At 37.2% G+C, this 13,322-nt stretch overlaps 3 protein-coding genes across 4 annotated transcripts; 1 reads left to right on the plus strand and 2 right to left on the minus strand.

Moving 5' to 3' along the window:
• Positions 1–2,770: 2,770 nt before the first annotated feature.
• On the plus strand, positions 2,771–6,859 carry LOC107901327 (uncharacterized). Of its 2 annotated transcripts, XR_005914456.1 has the most exons (5): positions 2,771–3,593; positions 4,242–4,426; positions 5,459–5,977; positions 6,333–6,602; positions 6,678–6,859. XR_005914456.1 is itself a non-coding variant. In XM_016827277.2 (4 exons), the coding sequence occupies exons 1-4, from the start codon at positions 3,071–3,073 to the stop codon at positions 6,372–6,374; spliced, it is 1,269 nt and encodes a 422-aa protein (XP_016682766.2). In that variant the 5' UTR covers positions 2,771–3,070; the 3' UTR covers positions 6,375–6,859. The 2 variants fall into 2 exon arrangements, 1 of the variants encoding a protein (XP_016682766.2); XM_016827277.2 differs by having other exon boundaries at positions 6,333–6,859.
• Positions 6,070–10,226, minus strand: LOC107901329 (vicilin-like seed storage protein At2g18540). Its single transcript, XM_041095214.1, has 8 exons — positions 9,685–10,226; positions 9,439–9,600; positions 8,562–9,359; positions 8,354–8,482; positions 8,015–8,266; positions 7,538–7,789; positions 7,076–7,312; positions 6,070–6,503 (listed from the first exon to the last, which is right to left on the minus strand). Exons 1-8 carry the CDS (start codon positions 10,189–10,191, stop codon positions 6,327–6,329), a joined length of 2,514 nt encoding a protein of 837 aa, XP_040951148.1. The 5' UTR covers positions 10,192–10,226; the 3' UTR covers positions 6,070–6,326.
• Positions 10,227–11,164: 938 nt separating this feature from the next.
• On the minus strand, positions 11,165–12,853 carry LOC121218373 (uncharacterized). The gene is made up of 3 exons (XM_041095544.1): positions 11,680–12,853; positions 11,227–11,455; positions 11,165–11,174 (listed from the first exon to the last, which is right to left on the minus strand). Exons 1-3 carry the CDS (start codon positions 12,851–12,853, stop codon positions 11,165–11,167), a joined length of 1,413 nt encoding a protein of 470 aa, XP_040951478.1.
• Positions 12,854–13,322: the final 469 nt, after the last annotated feature.

Below are 13,322 nucleotides of genomic sequence, written 5' to 3' on the forward strand. Positions count from 1 at the left end.
CTTAGGTACTTAAATAAAACTATTAACTATGGATTGTGCTATAATGGATATCCTCCAGTTTTAGAAAGGTATTCAGATGCTAGTTGGATTACAAGTTTAGAAGATCATGCATCTTCTAGTGGATGGATCTTTATTTTGTTGGAGGAGCTATTTCTTGGGGTTCCAAGAAACAAACATGTATTACTGATTCCAGCATAGCAGCAGAATTTTTTGCATTAGCTGTTGCATCTAAAGAAGCAGAATGGTTAAGAAATTTGCTTTATGATATACCTTTATGGCCTAAGCCAATTTCACCTATTTCTATCTGTTGTGATACTGAGGCTACTCTAGCAAAGGCATATAACCAAGTATATAATGGAAAATCTAGACACATTGGATTAAGACATAGTTATGTCTGACAATTAATCTCTGATGGAGTGATCACTATTAATTATGTGAGGTCAAGTGAAAATTTGGCATATCCTTTAACAAAAAGTCTTGCTAGAGATGCAGTAAAAAGGACCTCAAAAGGGATGAGACTCAAGCCCATTAATTAGAGTTACCCATGATGGAAACTCGACTCAACGCTTGGTAAAACATCAAGTCTTGAGTTTAATGAGACAAAATACATCATTAGTATGTGACTGTTAGCACTATAAATAAATCCATCCTAAGATTAAAGTGCTAGGTGCCCATAATGATAAGGGAAGGACGAGTAATGTATTATTAATGGACTCATAACATAAATATGTTAGAGTGTTATAATTACGAGAACACTCTTGATGGGATCTACCTATGTGAGTGGAAGTGTGGCTGCTTCTAGGAGCTTAAAGGCTTGGCTCTGACAGCACTCATGAAAAGAGGACACAGACACATGACCATAATAGTGCCCTTAGATACTATGCTTTGACCGATGTTGAAATCATTGTGTGAGATGTGTTCGGTTAATCAAATGGAATAGTTGGTTCAAAGTTCATATGTTAAAGTTAATCGAAATTGTATGGTAGACTAAGCTTTGAACCAACTATTCCATTTGATTAACCGAACACATCTCACACAATGATTTCAACATCAGTCAATGCACAAGAATATCAAAATCTAAAATATTTTGAAAATGGAGGGAGATTGTTGGAACATTTTCAAATATTTATAGTGTTTCAATAACTATAAATGAATGGGTGTAATTAACCAAAAGATTATATTATTCGATTTTTTGAAAAAGAATTATAACTATTTAAATAATATTATAAAATAGTTATAATATTAAATGAATAATTATGTATTTATTTTAAAGACATTATTATTCAGAAAGACACCTATTGATGAAAGATATCTCTATGAAGAGACATAAAAATTCCTATAAATAGGAATGTGATTTCATTTGAAAAACACACCAACAAATTCTAATATTCTTTCATTCCTTCCTTCATTTTCTAATATTATTAGATTATTCTATAAAGTATTACTGCAGAGATCCTTTGTAGAAATTGAATTTTAGTTATACATTGCTCAATGCATAGTGGACTATTCTCGTCAGTGCAAAACGCAAATAATCATTGGCTTCATTGTATCCTTGAGGTTAATTTGCTTGGAACTTATTTGCACACCAAAGATAGGTGGGGGCGAATATAACCTTAAAGATAATGGCTTGATACATGCCTTGGAGCCTTGTCCTATTTCTTCTTTTCCTGTTCGAGTTCCGTTCGTGTGTTTGAGATTTTATTCACCGAAAATTTGAACTAACTCCATTTAGGAGAGAAGATGGGATTCATATAGAGATCATCCTCAAGAATAGCGAGCTAATATGTTCCTCCACATCGTTATGGTTGATGGCCTCGCAAATAAAGTGAAAAAACTATCCTAGTGAGAAATAGAAAAGTCTAATAAAGGATGAAAAGCAAAAGGCAGAAAAGGAAAATGATCTCTTTGATATTGCTCAACTCCATTAGTTCTCCCTAATGAGGTTCCCTCACCTTTTTTTTACCACGTGAAAGCATTTGCACCAGGTAAATTTGTCATAAGTTAAAGAGCAAACAACCAATAGCAATCTCTTTAGTTCCTTCAACTGGAAGAAGATTTCTATTTTGTTCTCCCTATTTGACATCAAAACTCGAAAACCTTGCTAAGTGACCTTCATTTGCATTCCCATTTTGCCAAAATGAAATGTCTCAACGAGAAAGGACCTATCGAATCTTAAAGAATCCATTAGGAAGACCAACACTAGTCCCTCCATCACTTTTCGGTGGCAACTCTAAAAAACAAAGCTCTGATCTTAATGGTCATATCAATTTAATTTGAACACACTCCTTTAATCTGATCAACTACCACCCTATCAATAGGACCTCAGTGATAGGACATTTGCTCAATAAAACCCACAATAAGCCTCAAACTCTCTCCTCTCCACCAGCGAAGGCCAAGGCTTTATTATTATCAAGAACTCAAAGTGTATCTTACCAAACACATGAAAATCTCCTAGCAGCTCTCATTACTACGGTGTGAATCACATCCAAACTTCTTAAAGGTCTTCTAAATAAGTTTTACTCAAGCATTCATACCTACAACATAATACTCTTACCATTGGGATAAAAGTTTATTCATGAATTATATATTTGAAAATAAAAACACATGCATTAAAAAAAGTAAATACCTATTTTAGTAAAAGAAGGTACATGCATACCAAAACGATTTTGATTAACTTGATGGGAGAAGAGCTAAAACGGCACGTGTGGAGATATGGTAATGTTATGTTAAATCCAATAAATAAAAAAGAAAATAGGGAAAGCGATGAAGGGAAAATTAAATAGAAGAGTGTCCAGAAAAAGGCAAAAAACTAACAAACAAAGCAATGGATAGATAAATTAAAGCCTCTCCTCTCCGCCAACTAACGCTAAAACACCGCCACCGCCACCGCCACCGCCACTCACTTCTTCAACTTCAACTCTTTTTCTTTTTTAATTCAATTTTATTTATTATAAACAAAAGAAAAAATAAATTTCTAGAGAGAGGGAGCAAAGCTGAACTTTATGCTCTTTTTCTTTCTCAAATTTCAGCTAACTGTAAAAAGTAATAATTATAATACTAATATTCCATAATGTCTTGGCTGTTGAAGTCTCTCCAATCCGAAGTTCCTCGTTCGCCCACGTCTTCACCAGATCACAGTCCCACCAACCTAAACGGCGGCGTCAAGGACGATCTTTCTCTCATCGGGGAAACAATAGGCCGCCAACTACGTGGAGTCGCTGCGTTCTTAGCACCGCCTCCTTCGCAGCCTTCCGTCACCGCCTCCGAGGGAGGACTAGAACAGGAACAAGTACAAGAGCCGCAGTCAGATAAGCTCCTGGGGATCCGCAACGATTTGGCGGAGATCGGTGGCAGCTTCAAGAGCGGGCTTTCGTTATTATCAAGTAACAGAGCGGTGACGGAGATCTCTAGATTCGCTTCGAGTTTATTACAGTTCCCGGATCAAGATGATCATGGTGGTCATGATGAGGATGATGACGATGAAGATTACGATGACGGAGTGCCGGGAATTACCGATGAGGTGATTAAATTTGTTGAAGAAATTTCCAACCGACCAGAGCTCTGGACTGATTTTCCTCTCTCTTTACATAACGGTATTTTCTTTTAAAACCTTTTAATCTCTTCAAAACTAAATTTTCTGTATATTGCATTTGTTTTACTTCATTATTGTTAACACCTAGTTAGATTTTAAGCTAGGGATTTTAATTGGTTCTCCAAAGTATTAAGTTTTCAAAATCACATCTATAATCTGTTGTAGTAGCAAGGAAGGTCAAATGCAGAATAGACTAGGCTTATTTGTTTTGTTATTTGAGGCAGCTTCCTCCATTATTTGCAGTACTTGACCTTTTCTACAATTGTGGAACATTAGATTAGTTATTTTCATCATTAGAAGGGATTTCCTATGCACTGTTTCTGGTGTTGCTTAATTCGCCATTAGAGTAAAATGTGCATAAGGCCAGCGTGACTTATGCATTGAATGCAATATTATCAAGGGGGCGTTGTTAGTCTTGTTTGGTTGAATTGGCTTGCTTATGGCTGGCATTCAAGTGGGAAGTTCTGATTTGTGCGCTGTGATGAGATTAAGGCTCCACTACTTTGGACCATAGTCTTCACGTCATAGGAGCATATTATATAAGGGTATTTGGGGAGAACTTACCCTTTAGCTTCTTTTCTCTTTTCCAGTTCTTCCACGAAAGCTAATGGAAATTTATGGGTAACAAGGTATTGGCTTATTACTGCAGATTTCAAAATGTCTGAGGATCAGATAGAACATGCTGAAAATGTCGAACACCTAGTCCCAAGTTTTGAAGCTCTTAGAGTTGGCCTTCAGCATAACTTGGGAGACGAAAGGTTTTGGATGATATATTTCATATTGTTGCTTCCAAGACTGAATGAGCATGATTTTGAGGTTCTATCAAGCCCTGAGGTAAGAGATCTAATATATTTATATTGTTTTGTTCAATTGTACTTGTTTTCCGTTTATCTTCCTTTCTGCCACAAAACACACACCTCTGGTATGGGAGATGTAGGACTAATATAGACGCATGTTATATTGCTTTTCAACTTAGTTCATCCAACATTATTTTTTTTTTAACATGTTCTTGTTTCTGGAAGAGCTAATAGCCTGATGCTGTTTGTTCAATTACATATTCCTGTATACATTGTCGGTGCATGAACACTGCAGTCGTTGTGTAGTAATTATGCTCAATTTGTATTTATGTAAATAATGTCTATAGTATACATATACTTGCTACTACTTTTGAAAGTTTTGTGGTCATCTTTGCAACTACTAGAGTGCCCTGCTGAAAACTCCATGAAATGGGCCCACTATCTTCTGAATCCATGATCTGCAACTTATGGAGCAAAAAAATCACACCCTCCTCAACTTCATTCTATTCTTCATTTCCCTAAGAAATGCTTCTCCTTTATGTTGCTCTCCATTTTGGAGTGGAAAATTTATAATATTTGAGGCATCAGCTACTGGAGCTGATTTTGGATTTGGTTGAAAGATTGCAAACAAAGGAATAAGCATTCTTGGCTGGACCTTAGTGGTGAAACAAGCAATGGTCTAGACATACTGAATATTTTCAAATGGGGGAGAGCATTGAGGTTAGGATTTTAAATTTTGTATGGAGTTCCCTTCTTTTCTGGTATAGAAATGTTGTGAATCCCGAGAACATGTCTACTATCTTTAATCTGCAAAGCAATGACTAAGTTGGTTCACCAAGTTGGTAGGGACTTACCAGTAGCAAATCCACCAAAATCTAGAGAAAGGAATTTAATCAAATCCACTATGGGCGTTTAGAAAATATATAATTAACATTTTCTCCTTCAGTATATTCTCTTTTATCTCCAATGATATGCATGTGTTTTTTCTTGTGCACTCCATTTTAACTACTTTATGTGGATGTTTTAAGCAATCAAAACCATTTTAATGAAGGTTGTACTTATGTTGCAGGTTATTGAAACTAGAGACGCACTTTTGCAGAAGCTGCAAAAGAATAAGAATGTACAGGTTGAAAACAGTAGTCCTGATGCATCTCAACAGAGTGGCAATTTTAGTGAGACAAAACGAGAAACTTTTGTATCTGAGGAAAAGGTCAGTGAAATCGTAAATGCGGCAGAAGGATTAGAGATTACCTCCAGCGAGGACAACACTGAGCAATGGTTAGAAGAAGCAGAATTTTCCAGTGGAAGTTCCCTGAGCATCAAGAAAAACCTGGAACATGAAGAAGATGTTTCATTCAGTGATCTGGAAGACGATGATACCGATACTTCTAATAGAGCATCAGTGCGTAAGTCAACACAGCATGACAAAGCTCTTTCATCCAGTGGATCCAATGACTGGGTTCAGCTGAACAAGAGACTAGAAACTCGTGGTGCTTTGCAGAAAGCAGGCCAAACAAGTTGTCGAGATAAAGATTCTGAAGTTGAGGAGTCAAATGACTGGCTCACTGATGATGATTTCGTCGACGTGGTAAGAGGGAAATGAATTTCTGATTCACTGTAAAGTTTCATAAACCCTTTTCTACCTGTAGAACTTCTGTACTTGTGGGAATCAGACCATCACATAATTGTGTTTTAATAAAGTAAAAGCGGTCAACTTTAATCCTGTTACTGGTAAAATTTGTATATAATATTTGATACATTGGTTTGTAAATTGCAGCTGCCAACTCATTGCGTTGGTTGTTTTATTTATTGGTCCATATTGTTTTTCCCTCATTGTGATGGTTGATTATGTATAATTTTCTTAAGTGATTGTTTCAGTTACAGCTTTACATTAGGAAGACAGGTGTACATGACTGAGTAATCTCATTGCGGTTTTATCACAGAAAGTTTCTCCGAAGTTGTTGGGTAGCTTGGAATATTCGTAAGCAATTTTCATGGATGTTTAGCAGTGCTTGCAGTTGCTCCATTGGCAGATTTTCCTGGACAAATCCCATGAGGCTGGTAATTTTTTGCCTTTCTTCATGCAGTGAATTCTCAAGGGATTGGATCTTCCCCTGCACAAAATTTTTAGACACCAATTTTTAGGATTTGATCTCCATATAAAGAAATTCAAAATACAGCAAGGCATAGAACTAAATCACCATGTTGGAGAGGTTAGTCTGTTACTTTCCAATGTACCCTTAAATCATCATTAAATTTAAGCATGGAACCTAATCAAGAATTTGTAGGTCCTAAAGCATGTGTACTAGAATGTAATAGCAAAAACAAGTGATGGACCGGACACAGGCAAATGTAGGGCAAGAAAACCAAGTGCGAATGTTGTAGAGGAAGAGACATTCCATCACATTGGCATGAATTTGGCACCATTGTAATCTTTGATTGGTAGATATGGATGTATCTAACACGAGTATATGCGGATTATATCCCTCTAACCATGCCCAGGAATGTGTTAAAACATAGGTGCCAGGCATAGGTGCTTCAAAAAAATAAAAGGTCGGAGCAACATAGGTTGTAGTGGGACAACATAGGTTGTGATTGGGGAAGAAGGAAGAGCGGAGAAGCCAGTTTACATATAGATTATCCAAACCAGAAAGTTTTCATGAAGAGAAAGTAAGAAGAAACAAACCATCGATATATCCAACCGCTGTTTCAGCTCATAACTATGGGTCTTGTAGTATTCAATTTCTTCTTCCTTTTGTTTCTCCTGTCTCAACCTATGGAATTCATCTAAAAGTGGCCGTCGTGCTGCTTCTTTAGCTTCATTCTGTGAAGTCAATCTTCTTGATTGTTTGGCCAAGTTTTTCTTCTCAGCTTCTGCAGTCCTCAGCTTTTCAGCAAGATCATTCTTCTCTTGAGCTACTGCCTGCATCATTTAAGTTTTCACCACAGTAAGATGACTCCTCAAAGGCAAAGGGCACTTGGAAACATTTTACAGCCAATAGAGGCTTTTGTCCTTCTGCGAAGATACTCTAGCAAGGACAACCAGGTCAGATGCAAAACAAAATTGAACTGAATGTGAAGTTTTAGATTTATGGTAGAAAGAACCATTATCATAACTGAGACCCAGAGAAAGTAAGAAGAGACAAACCTGCAAACTATTCAACTTCACTTCCAGCTCATCATTATAGTTCTTACAGCGTCCAATTTCCTCTTCCTTCTCCTGTTTCTCTCTTTTGATCTGCCTAAGTTCTTGCTTCAACGTCTGGACTTCATTTGAAAGTGACTGTTGTTCTGCTTTTTGAGCTTCAACTTCTGTTCTCAATTCTTCAACGAATCTGTTCTTATCAGCTTCAGTCTTCCTCAGCTTTTTAGCAAGATCATTCTTCTCTTGAGCTACTTCCTGCATCATTTAAGTTTTCACCTCAGTAAGATGACTCCTCAAAGGCAAAGGGCACTAGGAAACATTTTACAGCAAATAGAGGCTTTTGTCCTTCTGCGAGGATAATCTAGCAAGGACAACCAGGTCAGATGCAAAACAAAATTGAGCTGAATGTGAAGTTTTAGATTTACGGTAGAAAGAACCATTAACATAAGTAGGACCCAGAGAAAGTAAGAAGAAACAAACCTGCAAACTATTTAACTTCACTTCCAGCTCATCATTATAGTTCTTACAGCGTCCAATTTCCTCTTCCTTCTCCTGTTTCTCTCTTTTGATCTGCTTAAGTTCTTGCTTCAACATCTGGACTTCATTTGAAAGTGACTGTTGTTCTGCGTTTTGAGCTTCAACTTCTGTTCTCAATTCTTCAACGAGGCTGTTCTTATCAGCTTCGGTGGTCCTCAGCTTTTTAGCAAGATCATTCTTCTCTTGAATTACTTCCTGCATCATTTAAGTTTTACCTCAGTACGCTAAACAAAGGGCCAATGCAAACATTTTTACAGAAATTAGAGGCTTTGTTCAAAAAACCTTTTTCTCATTGGAGAGCTTCACGAACTTATCTTTCTGTTTAGACAAAGTATCTTGAATTACTTGAAGCTTTTCAGAAAGTTTCTTGTTTTCCAGAGTAGATCTATCCATTTCAAGGCTCATTTCAGTCTGTCGTCAAAGAAAAAATTAGTTAAAAAGCAAGTTTGTTTTTCACTATTCGAATTGGTAAGAAATTATATTTAAGTACCATATGGTGAAGAGAAGTAACTTCAGCCTCACGAAGACATTGTAAGAAAATTGATTCCTCTATCTTCCTTCTTTCAAGGTCAGTTTTGAGGTCTTCTTCAACACGCCTATATTCATCATTTCTAGTATCTAACTTGCTCTGAAGGGCTGAGAGGTTAGAATTAGCTAGTTGAAAATCATCTCTGGCCATGCTTACAACTAGTTCAGCAACTTTACATTCCTTGTGCACCAAGAAAACCAACACATCCAGACTAGTTTCAAAGCAATTATTAGCCGCACTCATTGCATGGTCAACCAATTTTCTCAGCATCTTCTTCTGATAATTCTCATCATTAGACAGTTTAAACAATATTGAATAAAACTTTCTCAGAAACTCAAGCACTGGAGGACGTCTAGATTGGAGCAACTTATCAGCAATACCAAAAACCAAAATAAAAGCTCTTTCAGTATATGAAGAACCCCATTTTTCCATCTCCGCCAAATGATGTGTGATGAATCCATTTGCAATACCTTTCTCAAAAGCCCGCATAGTTTGATTAGCAATAGAGGGTATGGCCAGCATCTTTAACAACATAAAGATATCAGAAAAATGGTGACCTCCTGCATGCAAACTCTCAGTTGCCGGCCCATGTTCACCAGATGACAGGCGTTCTTGGTCAACTGAAAAGACGGAATCAATTTTTTGTAACATGGTTACTGCAAGGTCATTAGAACTATTCAAAGATTTTGCAAGGCGATCCAGCACAAAAGGTGAAACATCAGCTCCTAAATGCTGTAACTTTTGACGGACAATACTTACCTACAAAGAAAGAAAAGATAAACACATTCAAAGAGGGGTTTCTAAGGGAAATAAATAAAAACTATGTTCTAATTCTCACTGCTAAAGGGATATCCTGACACTGAGATGCAGCTTTAAATAATAAGGCGATTGCAGCTCCAAGTGCTTCACCGTTTAAATCATCCACAACATTAGAGGCTTGAAGAAATACACTTTTCCAAACATCCATAGCCAACTTCAATTGACACATGGCCTCAAGAACCTGAAAAACAAAATGTTTGATTCTAAACTCCAGCAAACTAAGTATTATAAGATCATCAGGTGAAAACAGATGAAGAGGTCTCACAAGTAGTCGCATTGAATAGTCTGCATCTGTCTCTTTTAGCTGACATAAAATAGCAGAACCAACAACATTATGATCAAACTGACATGCTAATTTTGGCAATAAAGAAACAAGATCTGGTAGCAGATGCTTGGGAGCTTCTCGTAGTACTGCTAAAACCTTCTGCACAAAGTGACACTCTTGGCTTTGCTCTAAGGTAACTTGTGTAACTTCATCATTTAGAGCCTTCAATGACTTTACAATAAGCCTTAAGGTCTCCTCAGCTGACTCAGAAGTAGAATCATGCTGTCCAAGAATAGCTTCCCCCGATGTATTACTACAATTGCCCATACACTTTCCAGTACCAAAGAATGTCTCACGTATTAATGATCGAACAGTATTTGCTAAACTACTTTGCCTATTTAATTTAGTTTGAGAGCTAACTTCATTGGTATCTTGACATGATTCTGCATTTGTATCAGGTGCATCCTCACCGGATGTTCCTTGTAATCGCTGGCAACAGTCAACCATCACATCTAAAAGTGCATTCTCAATTTGCTGATGTAGGCACTCAACACCGGTGGTTGAAGCAACTAACTTGGACATGAATTTATCTGGACTAACATCTATCTGCCCTGTATCAATGCATCCAAATATTCTGCGAAAAATATTATTTGGTTTTACAGGGTTGTGGTAAAGCCGCATTCCAATCAAAATTCCAGCCATTATGAAAAGATCGTTTCTAAATTCTTTTTTCAGAATAATAGAGTGATCTCCTTCCATTGCAAGAAGCTTCCCGGTGTTGTCCTCATTATCTCCATTTTCTTGAAGCTCATGTGATTTAACATCACTTGGAACCTGCATGAAACATTCAGCTATAATTGGACAAACATAGCATCAAATAACAGGTAAAAGTTACAGAACGAAGATCCAAACAAACTCAAATCAAAAGCATGTTAACCCTTACTTTTGAAAGATCCAACAACGGACAGTAATCAAGGATCTCGCAAACAAAAGTAGCCATCTCACCGGTAACAAACCCAGCACTGGCTGTCAGCATATCAGATAGTTCCATGAACAGCAGTCGCCCATGACTATCACTAGTGTCTGTACGTAGACAGGACCCCTTGGAGATACTTTTGGCAGGGTGCTTTTTATTAACCACAGTCATCTTGTATCTAACATAAAGATTCTCAACCAAATCTGATGGATCACACTCCAGGTATGCACATAGGTTGTCAGATAATACACATACCCCTGCATATTATAATATTAGAAAATTACCAAACTATCTACTGGCAAAAGGAACAGAAAAACAACAAAAAGTTACATACTGTCTTACCGATTCGGAGCTTTAGTTTATCAACCTGGAAATATTTGCTGCATATATCGTTAATCATCGATGATGTTTGCTGGAAGGCTACGAAATTTTTCATTTCCCAAGTGATTGTGCACCTTCCCTTTTCTCCATCTTTATTGCTCGACTCTAGGACATCCTGAATTTCTAAACTCTCCTTCAATATAAGAATATCTGCATTAAACATAACAGTATCCTCAACCAAATACCCTGAACCCTTATTAAAGAGAGTTGCAAGAGTCAAAAATTCAGGCCACCCCCATCTTTTTGCAGCTTCTGAGAAACGCCCCTGTGTTTCCGTAAAAATAGAATTGTCTTTATTCTTCTTATTCACAACGGATAGCCGACAACGGGCAAAACAACTCCAATCCTGGGTGGCATCTTGAGGACCCGAAGCTTCAATAATCATCGAAAGGTAGATCGGTTTTTGATATTGCCCTGGTGTCAAACAATTCTATCAGTTCTGTCCTTCATTCTCCAACAGGTGTAAGTATGAATAGTACAACTGTACATGTATATGGATTAAGCGTTGTTTAGCTACTTTCTCATTTATTCTTCAAACTTGCATGACCATCATCTTTTTCTATTAACAACTCAGAAAGCAAAAATGTAGACATGAATGTAAGAAAGAAAACTTCAAAGTAATGCTTCACATTGGTTACCTCTGGGAAAAACAATCAAGCGAAATTCGTGATCCTCAACCTGAAACTTACTGCTCTCAACAGACACTCCCATCATCTTTTCATTCTTCAGAATATCCTTCAACCTTGTAAAATTTTCAATCTTCCAGGTACAACTGCCACTTTTGTTGAAGGCACCAAATTTTTTAAAGCCAGATGTAAGGACAGCAGCAGAATCTTTGATTGCTTTGAAAGATACCGTGAACTCCACCGTATTGTTCATAACAAATCCATTATTGGGTCCAATCAAATCGGATATCTTCATATAATCATTCCAACCTAGAGCTGGAGTTGTTTTATTTAATCTCCCATACGAGTCCTTATGCATATGACTCCGCCATGCCTTTTGACTCAAAACAGATATACGAAACAAGCACCAAGAAGGCTTATTATGACCCATGCATTTAGGACATGTGTGCATCTCATTAGCTTCCAAAAACAAAGACAGACACTCAACTCCATTAACCTTGGTTGTAGAGGCACTAATATGAGCAAAACCTCGCCCAAGAAGAAAAACAGCGCTACTCATCTGCTGGCGGGTCTCGATCATTTCCTTAAAGAAACTAAAATTTTTAATCTTCCATTTAAATTTCCCGGCCAAAACAATAGTGTCACAACTTAAAGAATGCGCTGAATAGTCGACCATCTCAGTGTCATTGTTACCGTCCCTTGAAAATGAAAATGAAAATGACTCATCCAAAATGGAAATTTCAATAGAACAATGCAAAGAACCTTTCTTGAAAAACCCTGATCTTGGACCAAAAACAGAACTAGCAAGTTGTAAGCTACCGCCGGTAGGAATATTTGTATTCCTGGTAAACAAAGTAAACTTAAACGCTTTGGTCAAAGACTTTGACTCATCTTCATGGTTCAAAATGCTTAGTTTATAAGACGCCAAGGGACCGAATCTGAAAGAGTAACGTGGAGAGTTGATTCTAACTTGGAGAGAAAAGAAAGCGTCAGGGCCAAGGGCAAGGGCAAGGGCAAGGGCATCACTTCCTGGGACTATCACGGAGCGGAATTCAAAGTCACCCATTTCAAACCAAGGACTGTAAATCATTTTCTCGGGCTGAAGTTCTGGGTTGTAAGGGACTGTCCATTTGGCAAGACATGAATGTTTACCGCGGTGCTCTAGGGTGATCCCAGGTTCCGCCATCGATGGGTTGAAGAAGATGATGACGTGGTGGGTTCTTGTTCCTTCGTTTTGGGTTTTGGCGAGGTTTTACGTTGACGTATTTAAGTTAACATTTGTAGAAGGACTGTTTCTTGGGATATGTAAAGAAAAAAGAAGCTTTAACTTGACAAGAAAATGGGGTTCATGCAGGGTTTTTCTTTTTGGGGTTCTTTTAATTGGTTGTAGCTATCCGTTTCCTTTCAGAATCTGTTTGTTTGGTGAGAAAATAGGAGGGAAAGCTTCGGCTTTAAATCTAATCTTATAATTTATATTTGAAATTTATTTAGTATATTAAATACTTTTAAAAATAGTGGGAAATTCAAAATAATACATACTGATTTCAATTAGAAGTACAGTGCGTTTATCGGTGTAGTATTAACTATTTTATTTTTTACTTAAGTTGATATATCTCTTAATTTAATCGTGCATTTTATTTAAAAATTTGAGCTAA

Source organism: Gossypium hirsutum, chromosome D06, assembly GCF_007990345.1.
Source record: "Gossypium hirsutum isolate 1008001.06 chromosome D06, Gossypium_hirsutum_v2.1, whole genome shotgun sequence".
In the NCBI taxonomy this organism is placed as follows: domain Eukaryota; kingdom Viridiplantae; phylum Streptophyta; class Magnoliopsida; order Malvales; family Malvaceae; genus Gossypium; species Gossypium hirsutum.

Bases quoted from the DNA above. Each gene is read 5' to 3' on its own strand.
- LOC107901329 (XM_041095214.1), bottom strand. From the start codon at position 10,191: ATGGTTGACTGTTGCCAGCGATTACAAGGAACATCCGGTGAGGATGCA. The intron at 9,601-9,684 runs GTGAGACCTCTT...TTTGTTTTTCAG, and splicing joins ACTATTCAATGCGACTACTT to GTTCTTGAGGCCATGTGTCA. The intron at 6,504-7,075 runs GTTTGTTTCTTC...AATTTTGTGCAG, and splicing joins AGCGGTTGGATATATCGATG to GGGAAGATCCAATCCCTTGA.
- LOC107901327 (XM_016827277.2), top strand. From the start codon at position 3,071: ATGTCTTGGCTGTTGAAGTCTCTCCAATCCGAAGTTCCTCGTTCGCCC. The intron at 3,594-4,241 runs GTATTTTCTTTT...TTATTACTGCAG, and splicing joins TCCTCTCTCTTTACATAACG to ATTTCAAAATGTCTGAGGAT. The intron at 5,978-6,332 runs GTAAGAGGGAAA...GTTTTATCACAG, and splicing joins ATGATGATTTCGTCGACGTG to AAAGTTTCTCCGAAGTTGTT.
- LOC121218373 (XM_041095544.1), bottom strand. From the start codon at position 12,853: ATGGCGGAACCTGGGATCACCCTAGAGCACCGCGGTAAACATTCATGT. The intron at 11,456-11,679 runs GTAACCAATGTG...GTTTGACACCAG, and splicing joins CTTGATTGTTTTTCCCAGAG to GGCAATATCAAAAACCGATC.